The 15,520-nt window shown below is 42.1% G+C and overlaps 1 protein-coding gene across 8 annotated transcripts in view; it reads right to left on the bottom strand.

The window, feature by feature from the left end:
* The window catches only part of LOC140730502 (serine/threonine-protein kinase VRK1-like), a 252,495-nt gene that overhangs the window by 72,360 nt on the left and 164,615 nt on the right, over window positions 1–15,520 (bottom strand). For 4 of the 8 annotated variants that reach the window (XM_073051035.1, XM_073051039.1, XM_073051040.1 and 1 more), the window contains exons 2-3: window positions 5,898–6,038; window positions 750–805 (exon numbers count right to left, since the gene is read on the bottom strand). In XM_073051035.1, the coding sequence (XP_072907136.1) occupies window positions 750–805; window positions 5,898–6,033 (192 nt within the window). In that variant the 5' untranslated portion in view covers window positions 6,034–6,038. Of the gene's footprint in view, window positions 1–749; window positions 806–5,897; window positions 6,039–14,356; window positions 14,551–14,776; window positions 14,924–15,076; window positions 15,318–15,520 lie in introns of those variants that run through there. The other 4 variants (XM_073051036.1, XM_073051033.1, XM_073051034.1 and 1 more) reach the window with 4 other exon arrangements.

Here is a 15,520-nt window from a genome sequence, read left to right as displayed (position 1 = left end):
TTGTGGTGGCATGGCAGTGTAGTGGCCAGTGTAACATCATTACAGGACCAGCAACCCAGGACCAATTTCCACTGCTGTAAGGTGTTTGTACGTTGGGTTTCCTTCATCTGCTTGTTTCCTCCCACATTCCAAAGACGGGTGGGTTAGTAGGTCAATTGGTCACATGGGTGGTGTGGGGTCACTGGGTCGGAAGGGCTCTATTTCTGAGTTAAAAAAAAACAGCAATAATAGGTTGATTGTATATCAATGTGAGAATATAAATTATCAGGTTAACAACGAGCTTGTGAGGAACAGTCACCTGACCCCATCAATAGGCTCTGTACATGGGCGTAGCCAACACAACAATCTAGACAACACTCACAGAATGCTAGAGGAACTCAGCAGGCCAGGCAGCATCTATGGAAAAGAGTACAGTCGACGTTTACAGAGTACAGGACCTGCTGAAGGGTCTCGGCCCAAAGCATCGACTGTACTCTTTTCCACAGATGCTGCCTGGCCTGCTGAGTTCCTCCAGCACTTTGTGTGTGTTGCTTGGATTGCCAGCATCTATAGATTTTCTTGTGTTTGTAATTCTACAACAATATGGAGCTCTTTTGGATTTGAAGGTCAGTTGTACAAAATGAAATCAACTAGGCACCTCAGTAATGGAACAAACAAAAGCTGAAAGTGTGTTATTGAATGGAACAACTGCAGTTTGATTTCAAGCAAATATAATCCAAAAATTACCTCCACAAAAACAGCGTACTTACTATTTTAATAACATATTTTGCATCATTCCCAACATCATTTGCTGAAGCAGGAGCGGCTAGAAATAAAAACAATTTAAAAAAATGACCAAAAATCAAACAATGCAGAGATTATTGACACAAAAATCCACCAGTGAATTCCCCACCCTATTCAAACCTCAGCTCTGACTGGGAATTACTCTAATGCTTTTTCAGCAGTTAAATTTGCCAGTTTCATTTTCAAGGACTTGCAATCATCTACTTACTAAAGGAAAAGTGATATAAACAAGGCTTTATATTGTGTTTAATCTGTGTAAAATTATTACGGAATAATATCTGTACTCACAACCCTTCCACCAACTACAGATGGTACATCATGAAATTACAAATGTTGATCCTAAGTCAGTGCTGAGTTAGTTATTTCAATCAATGGTCTGTCGTGCTGGCTTCAATAAAATCCAAGCACACACCATAGTCACAAAAACACTGCTGATGCTCAGTTTGCAACAGGACAGACCTGAAACATGAGTATCATAAGCAAGGCAGATGAACTCAGAGCATGGATCAATACATGGATATCAATACGTTAGAGACTTGGATTTCTCAGGGGCAGGTATGGCTGCTGAATGTGCTGGGCTTTAGATGTTTCAGATAAGAACAGGGAGGGAGACAAAAGAGGTGGGGGAGTGGCATTGCGAATCAGTGATAGTATCACAGCTGCAGAAAAGGAAGTCAGTCAGACAGACATACTTTATCGATCCCGAGGGGAAATTGGGTTTTGTTACAGCCGCACCAACCAAGAACAGTGAAGAAATATAGCAATATAAAACCATAAATAATTAAATAATAATAAGTTAATCATGCCCAGTGGAAATAAGTCCAAGACCAGCCTATTGGCTCAGGGTGTCTGACACTCCAAGGGAGGAGTTGTAAAGTTTGATGGCCAGAGGTAGGAATGACTTCCTATGACGCTCAGTGTTACATCTCGGTGGAATGAGTCTCTGGCTGAATGTACTCCTGTGCCTAACCAGTACATTATGGAGTGGATGGGAGTCATTGTCCAAGATGGCATGCAACTTGGACAGCATCCTCTTTTCAGACACCACAGTCAGAGAGTCCAGTTCCACACCCACAACATCACTGGCCTTATGAATGAGTTTGTTGATTCTGTTGGTGTCTGCTACCCTCAGCCTGCTGCCCCAGCACACAACAGCAAACATGATAGCACTGGTCACCACAGCCTCATAGAACATCCTCAGCATCTTCTGGCAGATGTTAAAGGACCTCAGTCTCCTCAGGAAATAGAGACGGCTCTGACCCTTCTTGTAGACAGCCTCAGTGTTCTTTGACCAGTCCAGTTTATTGTCAATTCGTATCCCCAGGTATATGTAATCCTCCACCCTACTGGATGTTTTTACAGACCCCCCCCCCCACCCCCGCAATAGCTACGGAGATATCAAGGAGCAGATAGGGAGGCAGATTCTAGAATGATGCAATAATAATAGGGTTGTAGTGATGGGTGATTTTAACAGTTAATATTAGTAAAGTTATCTCCTTAGAGCAAAGGGTTTAGACAAGGTGGAGTTTGTTAACTGTGTTCAGGAAGGTTTCCTGACACAATATGTAGATAAGCCAGCTAGAGGAGAGGCTTGATCTGGTATTGGGAATGAACCTGGTCAGGTGTCAGACCTCTCGGTGGGAGAAAACTTTGGAGGTAGTGATCACAACTATCTCCTTCATCATAGTGCTGGAGAGGGATAGGGGTAGAGGGAAATATGATGCTATTAGGCAGGAACTTGGGAACATAAATTGGGAACAGATGTTCTCAGGGAAATACACAGCAGAAATGTGGCAAATGTTCATTTGCCTGGCATTCTGCACAGGTATGTTCTATTGAGGCAAGGAAAAGATGGTAGGCTTAACAAACCATGTTGTACAAAGGATGTAGGAAATCTAGAAACCAAGAAAAGCTTAGAAAAGGTTCAAGAAGCTAGGTACGGTTAGAGCTCTATAAAATTACAAAGGTACCAGGAAGCTGCTCAAGAATGAAATTAGGAGAGCTAGAAGGGGCCATGAGAAGGCCTAGGCAAACTTGATTAAGGAAAACCTTAAGGCCTTCTACAAATATGTGAAGAGCAAGCAGATGAACTGTGTGAAAATAGGACCAGTCAGGAGCCATAGTGGAAACAAGTGCATGGAGCTGGAGGAGGCAGCAGAGGAGCTTAACGAAACTTTGCTGCAGTATTCATCCCTGAAAAGGAGCTTGGCAATTGTGGGGATGACTTATAGCGGACTGAAACGCTTGAGTATATAGACATTAAGGAAGAGGACGTGCTGGAGATTTTGAAAGCTATTAAGTTAGATAAGTTGCCAGAACTGAACAAGATATACCCCAGGCTATGGTGGGAAGCAAGGGAGGAAATGGTAATGAGTCTCTGGTAATGATCTTTGCATCGTCAATAGGGACAGGAGAAGTACTAAAAGATTGGAAGGTTGTAAATGTTGTTCCCTTGTTCAAGAAAGGGTGTAGAGATAACTCAAGAAATTACAGACCAGTGAGTCTTACTTCAGTGGTGGGCAAGTTGTTGGAGAAGTTCCTGAGAGGCAGAACTTATGAGCATTTGCAGAGACATAATCTGATTAAGGATAGTCAGAATGGCTTTGTCAAGAGCAGGTCATGCCTTACAATTGAATTCTTTTGAGGATGTAACAAAACACATTGATGAAGGTAGAGCAGTAGATGTAGTGTATATGGATTTCAGTAAGGCATTTAATAAGGTTCCCCATGCAAGGCTCATTCAGAACATAATGAGGCAAAGGATCCAAGGAGACCCTGCTTTGTGGATACAGAATTGGCTTGCCCACAGAAGGCAAAGGGTGATTATAGATGGTTCATATTCTGCATGGAGGATGGTGATCAGTGGTGTTCTGCAGGGATCAGTTCTGGGACTCCTCCTCTTGTGATTTTTATAAATGACCTGGATGAAGAAGTAGAAGGGGAGTTAATAAATTTGCTGATGACACAAAAGATGGGGGTGTTGGGGATAGTCAAGAGGATTGTCAGAGGTTAGAGTGCGACATAGATAGGATGCAGAACTAGGCTGAGAAGTGGCAGATGGACTTCAACCCAGATAAGTGTGAAGTGGTTCATTTCGGTAGGTCAAATTTGAAGACAGAATGTAATATTGATGGTAAGACTCTTGGCAGTGTGGAGGATTAGCAAGATCTTGGGGTCTATGTCCACAGGATACTCAAAGTTGCTATGCAGGTTGACAGTGTTGTTAAGAGAGCGTATGATGTGCTGGTCTTCATCAACTATGGGATTGACTTCAAGAGTCATGAGGTAATGTTACAGCTATATAAGACCTTATTTTGACCCCACTTGGGGAGTACTGTGTTCATTTCTGGTCACCTCACTACAGGAAGGGTGTGCATACTATAGAAAGAGTTCAGAGAAAATTTACAAGGATGTTGCTTGGATTGGAGAGTATGACTTATTAGAATAGTTTGAGTGAATTTGACCTTTTCTCTTTGGAGTGACGGAGGATGAGAGGTGACCTGATAGATGTGTACAAAATGATGAGAGGCATTGATCATGTGGCTAGCCAGAGGCTTTTTCCCAGGGCTGAAATGGCTAACATGAGGAGACATAATTTTAAGGTGCTTGGAAGTAGGTACAAAGGACACATCAGAGGTAAGTTTTTCCATACAGAATGGAGGATGTGTAGAATGCACTGCCAGTGACAGTGCTGGAGGAGGATACAATAGGGTCTTTTAAGAGACTCAGATAGGTACATGGAGCTTAGAAAAGTAGAGGGCCATGCGGTAGGGAAATTCTATGCAGTTTCTAAAATAGGTTACATGGTCTGTACAACATTGTGGGCTGAAAGGCCTGTAATGTGCTGTAGATTTCTATGTTCTATGTTATCTATCCTTAATTAGTTCAGAAACCAAAGTATATTGTCAAGTATTACTGTTACTATGCATTATTAATTGTTAGGTAAAATCAGTTGAATATTGTGGTTAAAGGAATACAAATTAGAACAATATTATGTTTCCATTACGACTCAATATTTCACTGGTATACACCTGTCAGTTTCTGAGTAATTAAATGTATTTCAACATTTAATACATCAAAAAGATATTTCCAACTGAAAATATTTAAGTTGTAGAACCTCGTGAGTTCTCAACAAACACACCTGGCTGCACCATGTCATGCTCAGGTAATCCGATCTGCCTGTTTTGACGGTTTCCAGCACCATGCTTTCTGAGTCAAGATCACAAATTTGCGCCAAGTTTACTCAATCTTTGATGCTGGCATCAATATTTTCCAAAACACATCAAATTGGACACTTAACATCTGCCAGAGACCAAAGCTACGTTTACTGTGCAAAAAGAGCAACAAAGTAAACTTCTGCAGACTGATGTATTTATTGGAAATAAAAGACTTTGCTGTTTTGTTCTAACCTCTGGAACACCTAAGCTCCTATTCTATCAGGAACAATATCAGGTTTGCTGGCCACCATTACTTGTGCTCCAATAAGTGACTGATAGTTCTAAGATAATAAGACAAAAACTGCACTTCACTGGATGATTGTCAAATAACGGCTCACCTTATATATGTGGTGAATTTCAATGCATTTACAAAAATTTATCTTATTGGTAATATCACGAACTACTAAACATTCTCTCTATTTCTGGATAACACTACCTTAGTGTTATCCAGAAATGGGGAGAAAGTATATTCTGAAATAGGGTTTAATATGGATAGAATTGATCATACAATTGATACAATGAATTAATAAATAAAATTAAAATTAACAAAGAACATCCCTCACACTTTGCTTTTCATTAACTGCCACAAGCAATACCAGGAGCAATGCAACTTGCAGGGAATAATGCAGTTTTGGACATACTTTTCCCACAGGATGAAAGTCAAAAGCTTTATAGACCGAGTTTCCCCTTGATGTAGAAGAAAACTAAATGGAGACTCACAAAAATATCAGGATGGATTCAGTTTGTGATGCTCAGAGATTCCTTGTTACTACATAGCTCTCTGAAGCAAAGCAACCTCCCAGTAAAACAGTAAATACTGAATGTTTGTTGACCGTGAATCACTTAAAGAGCTCAGGCTTTCTCAAGAAATAAATTGTGCAAAAAGATATTCTTTACCTAAGTGAATCAGTCCAAATCCACCGCTGCCAATAACTTTCCCAAGTTTCCAATGTCTTTTCTCAGAATCTGTCAGAACCAATCCCTCAGGCAGAGGTTCAGGAAGCTTCTTTCGTGTGGTGCCCTTGGGTGGCATAATCCCTACAAAGAACAAGACTGGTGTTACTTTTGTATGTGGAAGCTGAAAAAGGAATTAGCACTTATTTCAAAGGTTCTGTTGACCATAATCTTTCTGCTCACTTTCCCACAATTGATCAGGTTATGCTAATGCCTTATGGTTCAGAGAATGTGGAGCAGATTCTTGTACCTCAATAGACCTTAAAACCTTGATACAAGAACAGAATTAGGGTATTCAATCCAACGAGTTTGGCTCTGCCATTCAATCATGAATATTCTTCAAATGTCAGTTTTCTGCTTTTACCCAGAACCCTTATTTTTTAAAAAATAATCAACAATCTATCAACCTCAGCCTTATATATAACTGAAGAGCTGGCCTCCACAACCCTGAGTTCCACATATACACTGCTCTTTGGCTGAAGTTTTAAAGGTAAATTCCTTTATCTTCAGACTGTACCCTCAGATCATGGACTCTCCCACTCATGAAATCATCCTCTCCACATTCACTCCATCAGTCCTTTCAGAATTCAGTAGGTTTCATCGAGCCAAAGAACATTAAAGGACGCATACATGCCCTCTGGCTCAACAAAATGATGCCAACTTTGGTGCCCACCCAGCTAGCCTCGATTCCCTGTGCTCAGCCCATATCCCTGCAAATCCTTACAAAGAACAAGACTGGCATAATCCCTACAAAGAACAAGAATAGTGTTACTTTTGCATGTGGAATCAGAAAAAGGAATTAGCACTTATTTCAAGGGTTCTGTTGATCATAATCTATCTGCTCACTTTCCCACAATTGATCAGGTTATGCTAATGCCTTATGGTTCAAGAATAAGGAGCCCCTCCATCTACCTACCCGTCCTTCCTAAATAACCCTATTGTACCTGCCTCGATCATCTTCTGGAAATTCATTCCATGTACTCACCACTCTCTACATGACAAGGGTGCCCTCTAAAGTCCCTTTTAAATCTTTTCCCTCTCATCATAAACCTATGCCACTTAGTTTTGGGCTCCCCTACCATGTGGAAAAGACTTTTACTGTCTACCATATAAATGCTTTTCATAACTTTAGATATTTCTCTTAAAGTCACCACACATTCTATATTCCAAGGAAGAAAGACCTACACTGGCCAACCTCTCCCTTTAACCTAGGACTTCTAGTTCTGGCAACATCTCTGTAAATCTTCTCTGCATGCTTTCCAGTTTAACCACATCCTTCCTATAGCAGGGTGATTAAAACTATACATAATACTCCAAGTATGGCTTCTCCAAAGGCTTTTGCAACTGTAACACAATGTCCCAACCCTGAATTCAATGCCCTGACTAGAGAAGGCCAATGTATTAAAAGCCCTTTTCACCGCTTTGATTAATTGTGATGCCACTGTCAATGGGCTATGCACTTGTACTCCTAATTCTCTCTGTTCCATTGCACTAGCATTCACAGTGTAAGCCCTAAGGTGGTTGGACTTTCCAAAACGTATCACCTGTACTGAAATCCACTTGCCACTCCTTGGCCCACTTCCCTAACTGATCAAGATCCCCTTGCAATCTATGATAACTTTCTTCACCATCAACACCACCTAATTTCATGTCATGCACAAACTTACTGTACAAAACTTATATCCAACTCATTTATATAAATAACAAAAACAAGGGTCCCAACAACAAACCCCGCAGCTCACTAGTCACCAGCCTCCATTCCAAGAAACTTCAACCACCATCCACTCTTCCTAGCTTCAAACCAAGTTCAGATCCACCTACCTTTCCCGGGATTCCATGGGATCTAACATTCCAGACCAACCTACCATGTGGGACCTTGTTAAAGGCCTTGCCAAACTCCAAATAGGTAACATTTGCTACCCAACATTCATCTTCCCTTTTGGTTATCTCTTTAAAAGAACTCTAAAAGATTCATCAAACATGACTTCCCATGCACAAAGCCATGCAAGCTCCTCCTGATCAGACTCTTGTATCCTGTCCTCTCAGAATTCCTTCCAGAAACTTCCCCACTACTGACCTCAGACAGGTTGGTCTGATGTTCCCTGGCACGTCCTTGCTACCGTTATTAAACAATAGAATATTAGCTACCTTCCAGTTCTCGGCACCTTTACCAAGAGCTAATGGCAGCACAGGAGCTATTGGTTAGTTTAATATGATTCCAGCAACCTGGGTTCAATTCCACCACTGCCTGACTTTGTACATTCTCTCTGTAACCATTTAGGTTTCCTCTGGGTGCTCCAGTTTCCTTCCCCATTACAAAGACATGCCGGCTAAGGTTAGTAAGTTGTGGGCATGCTGTGTCTGCACCAGAAGCATGGCAACACTTCCAGGCTGCCCCCACACATCCTTGGGCAGTTTGGCTGGTTGGCACAAACAATGCATTTCACTGCACATGTGACAAATAAAGCCGATCATTAATGTTAAATACCTTCAAAATTAGCTCTCCTTCAGTTTAGGACCCTAACCTGTCGATCTGTTTAATCCTTTTCCATCATTACTCTAAAATTAATCCAATTATGGTCACCAGAGTGGCACTGACAGACTTCCTAAACTACAGTTGCTGGCCCTGCCTCGTTTCCCAAGAGGAAGTCCAGGGTTACACTTTCCTAACTAGGACCTTCTATATTTTGACTCAGGAAACTTTCCTTGATGCATTTTACAAATTCCACCCCACCCCAGGTCCTTAACCCTCAGGGTGGTTTAGTCAATAACAGCGAAATTAAAATCTCCTAGTAATACAATGCTAATGTTCTTACAGCTAAGCACAATTTCTCTACACACCTGCTCAAGTGCCCACTGGCTATTGGAGGTCTGTGCTACATCCCCACTAGAGTGACTATCCCTTTGTTCTTCTGACTTCACACATACGGCCGGACTTAACAATCCCCCAGGAATGGCATCCCTAAGTACTGCTCTTACTGCTTGGTCTCTCATTAAAAAGGCAACACCCCCTCCTAACTGTACCTGTCAAATCTGAACTATCTGTATTCTGGAATACTGAGCTGCCACCCTGCCCTCCTCGTGTTATGACTAACAATATTCCACACTCAATTTGTGCTTTTAGTTTGTACAATTTACCTGTTGAAAATAAATGTAGTTTAACTGAATAGTTCTTTTGTTGTCTTTATTGTGCCCCTGGATATCCTGATTACTAGACTTGCTCTTGGTGGCTAGTGCTTAATCCCATGACATGCCCTGCTCAGAATCCCATTCCTCTGTCGGTCTAATTGAAACCATCATGTGAAACTCTTGCAAATTTCTCTGCAAGGATACTGGTTTTTCTCTGATTCAAGTACAACCTATCCTTCTTAGAATATAGAACAGTACAGCACAGAACAGGCTCTTCGGCCTATGATTTGTTCCTACATTTTACCCTACTCTGGGATCAAGCTAACCCTTCCCTCTTACACAGTCCTCCATTTTTCTTCCATCCATGTGCCCATTGCAATATTACCACTCCTGTCAGTGTGTGCTGCAGATTCACCTCTCTGTGTAAAGAACTTGCCTGTTACATCCACTTTACACTTTGCTCCTGACACCTTAAAGTTATGCTTGTTCATATTAGTCATTTTCGCCCTGGAACAAAGTCTCTGGTTGTCCACTCAATTTATGCCTCTTATCATCTTGTACACTTCTATCAAGTCAGCTGTCATTTGCCTTTACTCCAAAGAAAAAAGCCCTGGCTCACTCAACCTATCCTCACAAGACCCCAGTCAGTTCGGACTAGAAACAACACCTCTTCCACAATCACCATCATCAGCACAGGTGCCCCCCTGGCTCTACTCACTTTATACTGTGAGGATAACCACAGCTCCAATGCCACATGTAATTTGCTGGTGACATCACTGATGATGGCTGAGTCAAAGGTGGTGATGAATCAGCATAAAGGAGGGAGACTGAAGATCTGGCTGAGTGGTGCCACAACGATGACCTTTCACTCAATATCAACAAGACCGAGGAGCTGATTATTGACTTCAGAAGGAAACTGTAGGGTCCACAAGCCAGATCTTATTGGGGGAATCGGAGATGGAGAGGGTCAGCAACTTTACATACCTCAGTGTTATCATTTCAGAGGATCTGTCCTGTCCAGCATAAGTGCCATTAAAAAGAAATTATGGCAGCTCCTCTATTTTCTCAGGAGTCTGTGAAGGTTTGGCATGACATCTAAAACTCTGAAAAAACTTGTATAGATGTGCAGTGGAGAGTATATTGGCTGGCTGCATCACGGCCTGGTATGGAAATACCAATCTACTTGAATGGAAAATGTATACAATCCATTACAGGTAAAGCCCTCCACACCATTGTGCACGTTTACATGGAGTGCTATTAGAGGAAAGCAGCAACCATCATCAGGGACCCCACCATCCAGGCCATGCTCTCTTCTCACTGCTGTCATTAGGAAGGAAGTACAGGAACCTCAGGACCCACACCACCAGATTCAGGAACAGTTATTACCCCTCAACGATCAGGCTTGTGAACCAGAGAGTATGACACTCAACACAACACTGAACTATTCCCACAACCGATGGATTCACTTTCAAGGACGCTTCATTTCATGTTTTCAATATTTGTTTATTTATTATTTCTTTTTCTTTCTTTTCTATTTGTACAGTTTGTTGTCTTATGCACACTAGTTGCTTACTGGCCTATTGGACGTGGTCTTTCACTGATTAAATTGAGTTTCTTCTATTTACTGTGAATGCCTGCAAGAAAATGAATCTCAGGGTTGTCTCTAAATTCTCCACATCCTTCCTATAATGTACAGCTACAGGTCGCCCATTGCTCCAGAAATCCCAAAAGTACAAGGCCGTAAATACCTGACCTGTGCAGCAGCTCCTTGGCCACGCATTCAACTGGCCTACCTTTCTATTTCTGATCTTGCAGGCATGTGGCCCTGGGAATAATCTGGAGATCACTACCCTCAAGGTCCTGCTTTTTAACTTCTTACCTAACTCCCTGTCCTCATTCTGCAGGACCTTATCCCTCGTTCCATCTACAGTGCTATAAAATGTATTTACCTCCCTTGGAAGTTTCCATGTTTTAGTTATCTTGCAGACTGCATCAGGATTTCCTCCAGGATTTCCCTATATTTTGCTGCATTCATTTTACCCTCCACCTTCACAAGCCTTCCAGGGCCTGCTGCAGTGAAGCATCCCCACAGCATGATGCAGCTACCACCATGCTTCATGGTAGGGATGGTGTGATTTTGATGGTGGGCGGTGTGTGGCTCACGCTAAACATCGTTTAGTTTGATGACCATAAAGCTCAATTTTGGTTTCATCAAACCATAGAACCTTCCTCCAGCTGACTTCAGAGTCTCTCACATGCCTTCTGGCAAATTTCAGAATTCAAAAACTCATTTCATGTGAGTTTTTTTCAGCAGTGGCTTTCTATTTGCCACTCTCCCATAAAGCTGTGACTGGTGAAGCACCCGGGCAACAATTGTTGTATGCGTACTCTCTCCCATCTCAGCCACTGAAGCTTGTAACTCCTTCAGAGTTGTCATAGGCCTCTTGGTGGCCTCCCTCATGATGCCCCTTCTTGCACGGTCACTCAATTTTTGAGGACGGCCTGCTCTTGGCAGAATTACAGCTATGCCACATTCTTTCCATTTCTTGATGATTGACTGAACTGTACTCCAATGGATATTCAGTGATTTGGAAACTTTCTTATCTCCATCTCCTGACTTGTGCTTTTCAATAACATTTTCATGGAGTTGCTTGGAGTGTTCTTTTGTCTTCATGGTGTAGCATTTACCAGGATACTGACTCACCAGCAGTTGGACCTTCCAAATACAGGTGTATTTTTACTACAATCAATTGAAACACCTTGAATGCACACAGGTCTCCAAAAACAGATTTCCATTTAACTAATTACATGACTTCTAAAACCAATTGGCTGTATCAGTGATGATTTGCTGTGTCATATTAACAGGGGTGAATACTTAAAGCAATCAATTATTTTGTGTTTTATATTTATAATTAATTTAGATCACTTTGTAGAGATCTGTTTTCACTTTGGCACAGAAGAATCCTTTTCTGTTGATTAGTGTAAAAAAAAGCCAAATTAAATCCATTGTAAAGCAATAAAACATGAACACTTCCGGGGGGGGGGGGGGGGGGGGGGGGGTGAATACTTTTTCCCGGCATTGCATGTCATTTATACCAAAATGTACAGCAACCACTGTCTGTACACTCGACATCTCACAAATATGCTGCAACTACACAGAGATATCTTTAACCTTGGCAACAGGGAGGCCAACACATGATCATGGTGTCTCTTCTGAGGCAACAGACTCTCCTGTATGTCCCGCTCATGTTCAGTCTCCTATCACTATTGTCCTATCTGACCGCACTCTTTCCCTCTGAACTGGTCACAGTGCCAGAGGCTTTACTGCAACTGCTAGCCCCTCAGAGATCAACCTACATCCCCCCCACCCCCAACAGTGTCCAAACAGTTATACCTACTAGTGAGGCAAATGGTCTACTGCCCTTTCTGCTACTGGTGCTCACCCATCTATCCGAAGCTTCTATCTTGGTTGTTATCACCTTAGTATAAAGCTACAAAGGTTCAAAGGTTAATTTATCAAAGCATGGATAACACTGAAATGTGTCTTCTCCAGATAGCCATGAAACAAAGAACATGAAAATTGTTCAGAGAAACATCAAGCCCACCCACTCCCCGCACAAGAAAGAACAGCATCCTGATGACCAATCCCCAAAACCCCCTCCCCCACACAAAAATGGAACAAGAACATCAACCCCCCCCAAAGAAACACTCCTCCACACAAAAAACTAACAGAACATCAACTGCCAAACCTCCTACCTTCTCACAAAACATTGAAAAAGCATCCTACGATATCACTGGCATTCACTGAAAGAGAGGGACACCACGAGGCAGAGAGGCCTATCCCCCTGCCACAGTGAAAGGCCGCTCACAGACTTCTCCCACAGCAATCAAAAGGAAGGCAGTCGGTGCTGAACTCTCACTCGCCTTCTGCATTCACCTCAATCTTCCTCGATGCTTTAATCATCAGTTAATGAGCGCTTCAACTGGAAAAATGGAGTTGAATATCAGCTCATGCATCACCTCAAAGTTTCCTCACATCAAGACCATCCGAGTACGTGCTCACTTCCCAGAATCTTCTCAGAGACAGAAAGCACTAGGTCACTCAAACAGACTCCAAACTGTAAACTGCAGGCTCTAACAGTCACAGGAACATTCTTATGGTGAAAAACAAACGTAAGAGAAGTAAAAGAGACATTTTCATGAGCTCAGTGTCCCAGATGATCCTAAATACATCCAACTCCAGTTCAATGAGACATCAACAACAGGCAATTCATTTGGTTGAAGATTATCATAAATTGGAAGGGAATTAAGTAATAGATTATGGTTATTGACAATGCAATAGTAATAAGTTATGCAAAGAGTAAAGCTCCATAGGGTCATCCACAGATAAAATTTTACATGTCTGTTCACTATTAGTATGCAAAATAGAAAGTGCAGGGGTGGGCATTTGGAAACATTACTTTAAGTAACTGGAAAAATCACCATCCCTTTCTTGTGGGCATAAACTTGCCACTGTTTTGAAATACTATAAAGAAAACACTGATTCTGATACAGAGTATGGTTGTGTACTTCTAAGGCTGAACTTCTAAAGCAAAGGAGCCTCACCCCAAATCAGAATTAGGGTGGGTATGTCTATCATTTAACATGCAGGACAGGGAAAAGAACAGCTACAAAGCCAACAGGAATCTATTGTGGTAAATGATAACAATTAATATCATGCTAAATCTTGTGTAAAGGGATTGTGGAAAGAAAACTTCCATTGAAAACTAATTAAGGTTTAATGGAATTTCCCTCCAGTTCTGCAGGGACTGGCAAACTGCATCTTGTTGATATTAATGTATACAGCCACCCACATGAAACAGCTCTCATTCACTGAATGCTGAAAGGCCACACTACCCCTATTGCAGGCAATACCTCCACCCAGTATCCATCACCAGATCCCATTCTCTGAAACTAGACCCCTCTCCATCCGTACCACTCCCCAGCCTTGCATTCCCACTCCTTTTTCCTCAGATGCGGATGTCTATGACCTATCCCATGTAAAGACCAGCATCTCACTCTCCCCCACCACCGCCATGCAATATCCCACAACGTGAACCCCTCCTCCTTGAGCAACAGGTGGCGAGCGTGAATCACATCCTGTGTGTGACCACATACAGCCTACACACACAAAGGGCACAAATCATCTGGCAATAGATCTCGTTGATTTTGCATATCCTTCCAACTTCACTGCCATGAAAGGACAGTACAAATCTGTGTTAAGAGTAGTTAACCTGTAGAATGTTACGGCCATGGTGAAGTCAAGCTTCTTCCGAGTTTCCTTGTTTGGGTTTGGAGATTACGGGCATTCTTAACATCGTATCCATAGTTTCAGTTTCATTTCCACAAATGAATACGTGAATACTGCAAGATTCTGCTCGCCGACAAAGAATTAACACCTCAAGCCGATCCTAATGTTGTAAATCGCCTGTTTAAAATTAAATAAACGGGAGGCTCATTCATTATTTAGTCCGCGGCAAAAATAAATAATATCGAAAACGGTGCAAATACTAGATAGGAGAAAAGTAGCTTCGCACTGCTGTGATCTAATTTGGTGGGTATTCCGTCCAACTTTTTTTTGGCCTTTATTACTCCAGTTTACACATTGTCACTCTTAGTTAATTTCTCAAATTATAATTCGTTTTAAAGTCTACCTTTCACATTTCCATGGCCTCTTGTTAGTGCTTTACACGACCGGACTACTAAAAACAAAAGCTTAAAGACAAAAAGAATACATTTTGTTGAAGATAAATCGAGGAACTTTCCAGCTGGCCGGAAACTAATAGCGCGCAGACCCAGACCTCCTGATTGACAGCTGCCGGCTCTGAGCCTCAGGCCGGGACGCCGGAAGTTAAGTAGTGATGGCTTTGCCCGAGTAAAGTTAGTAACTCTGCAGAGAGCGAACTGCCGCAGTCGCTATATGAGAAAGTGTTTAAATCTTTCAGTGCCATTACCTGTCCGTACTGAGCTGACGTCCTTCCTGAGAACTCGAGTCCGTAGTGACGCTTTGAAATTCTCCCGAAGCGTCGAGCTGCTTAGGATTTGTGAATAAATGCTTTCCGTTCCACTGAGAAACCGAAACTGAAGAGCAGTCTGGTGACAACTGATACAGATGGGAATAAACTTTACAGTAGGGAAGTGGGAAGATGAAGGACAACACCAGTATCTAGATTTTGTCCTAAACCACACTGCAACAATGGAGAAAAGCGCAACACACCCCAATTCCCCACTTGTTGCGAAGCGCAGGAGCGAATGCTGGGAGCAGCCGACCCGGGTACATTAAAACTCCGAGAATCTATCGGACACTTTTCAATCTCCAAACACAGTTTACTTTTATTTCCTTACGTGTCACGCACTGATATAAATTCAAGTGAATTTAACGTAGTGGGATATATACA

This window comes from Hemitrygon akajei, chromosome 7 (genome assembly GCF_048418815.1).
Source record: "Hemitrygon akajei chromosome 7, sHemAka1.3, whole genome shotgun sequence".
Lineage (NCBI taxonomy): Eukaryota > Metazoa > Chordata > Chondrichthyes > Myliobatiformes > Dasyatidae > Hemitrygon > Hemitrygon akajei.
This window is presented reverse-complemented; position numbering and strand designations above follow the sequence as displayed.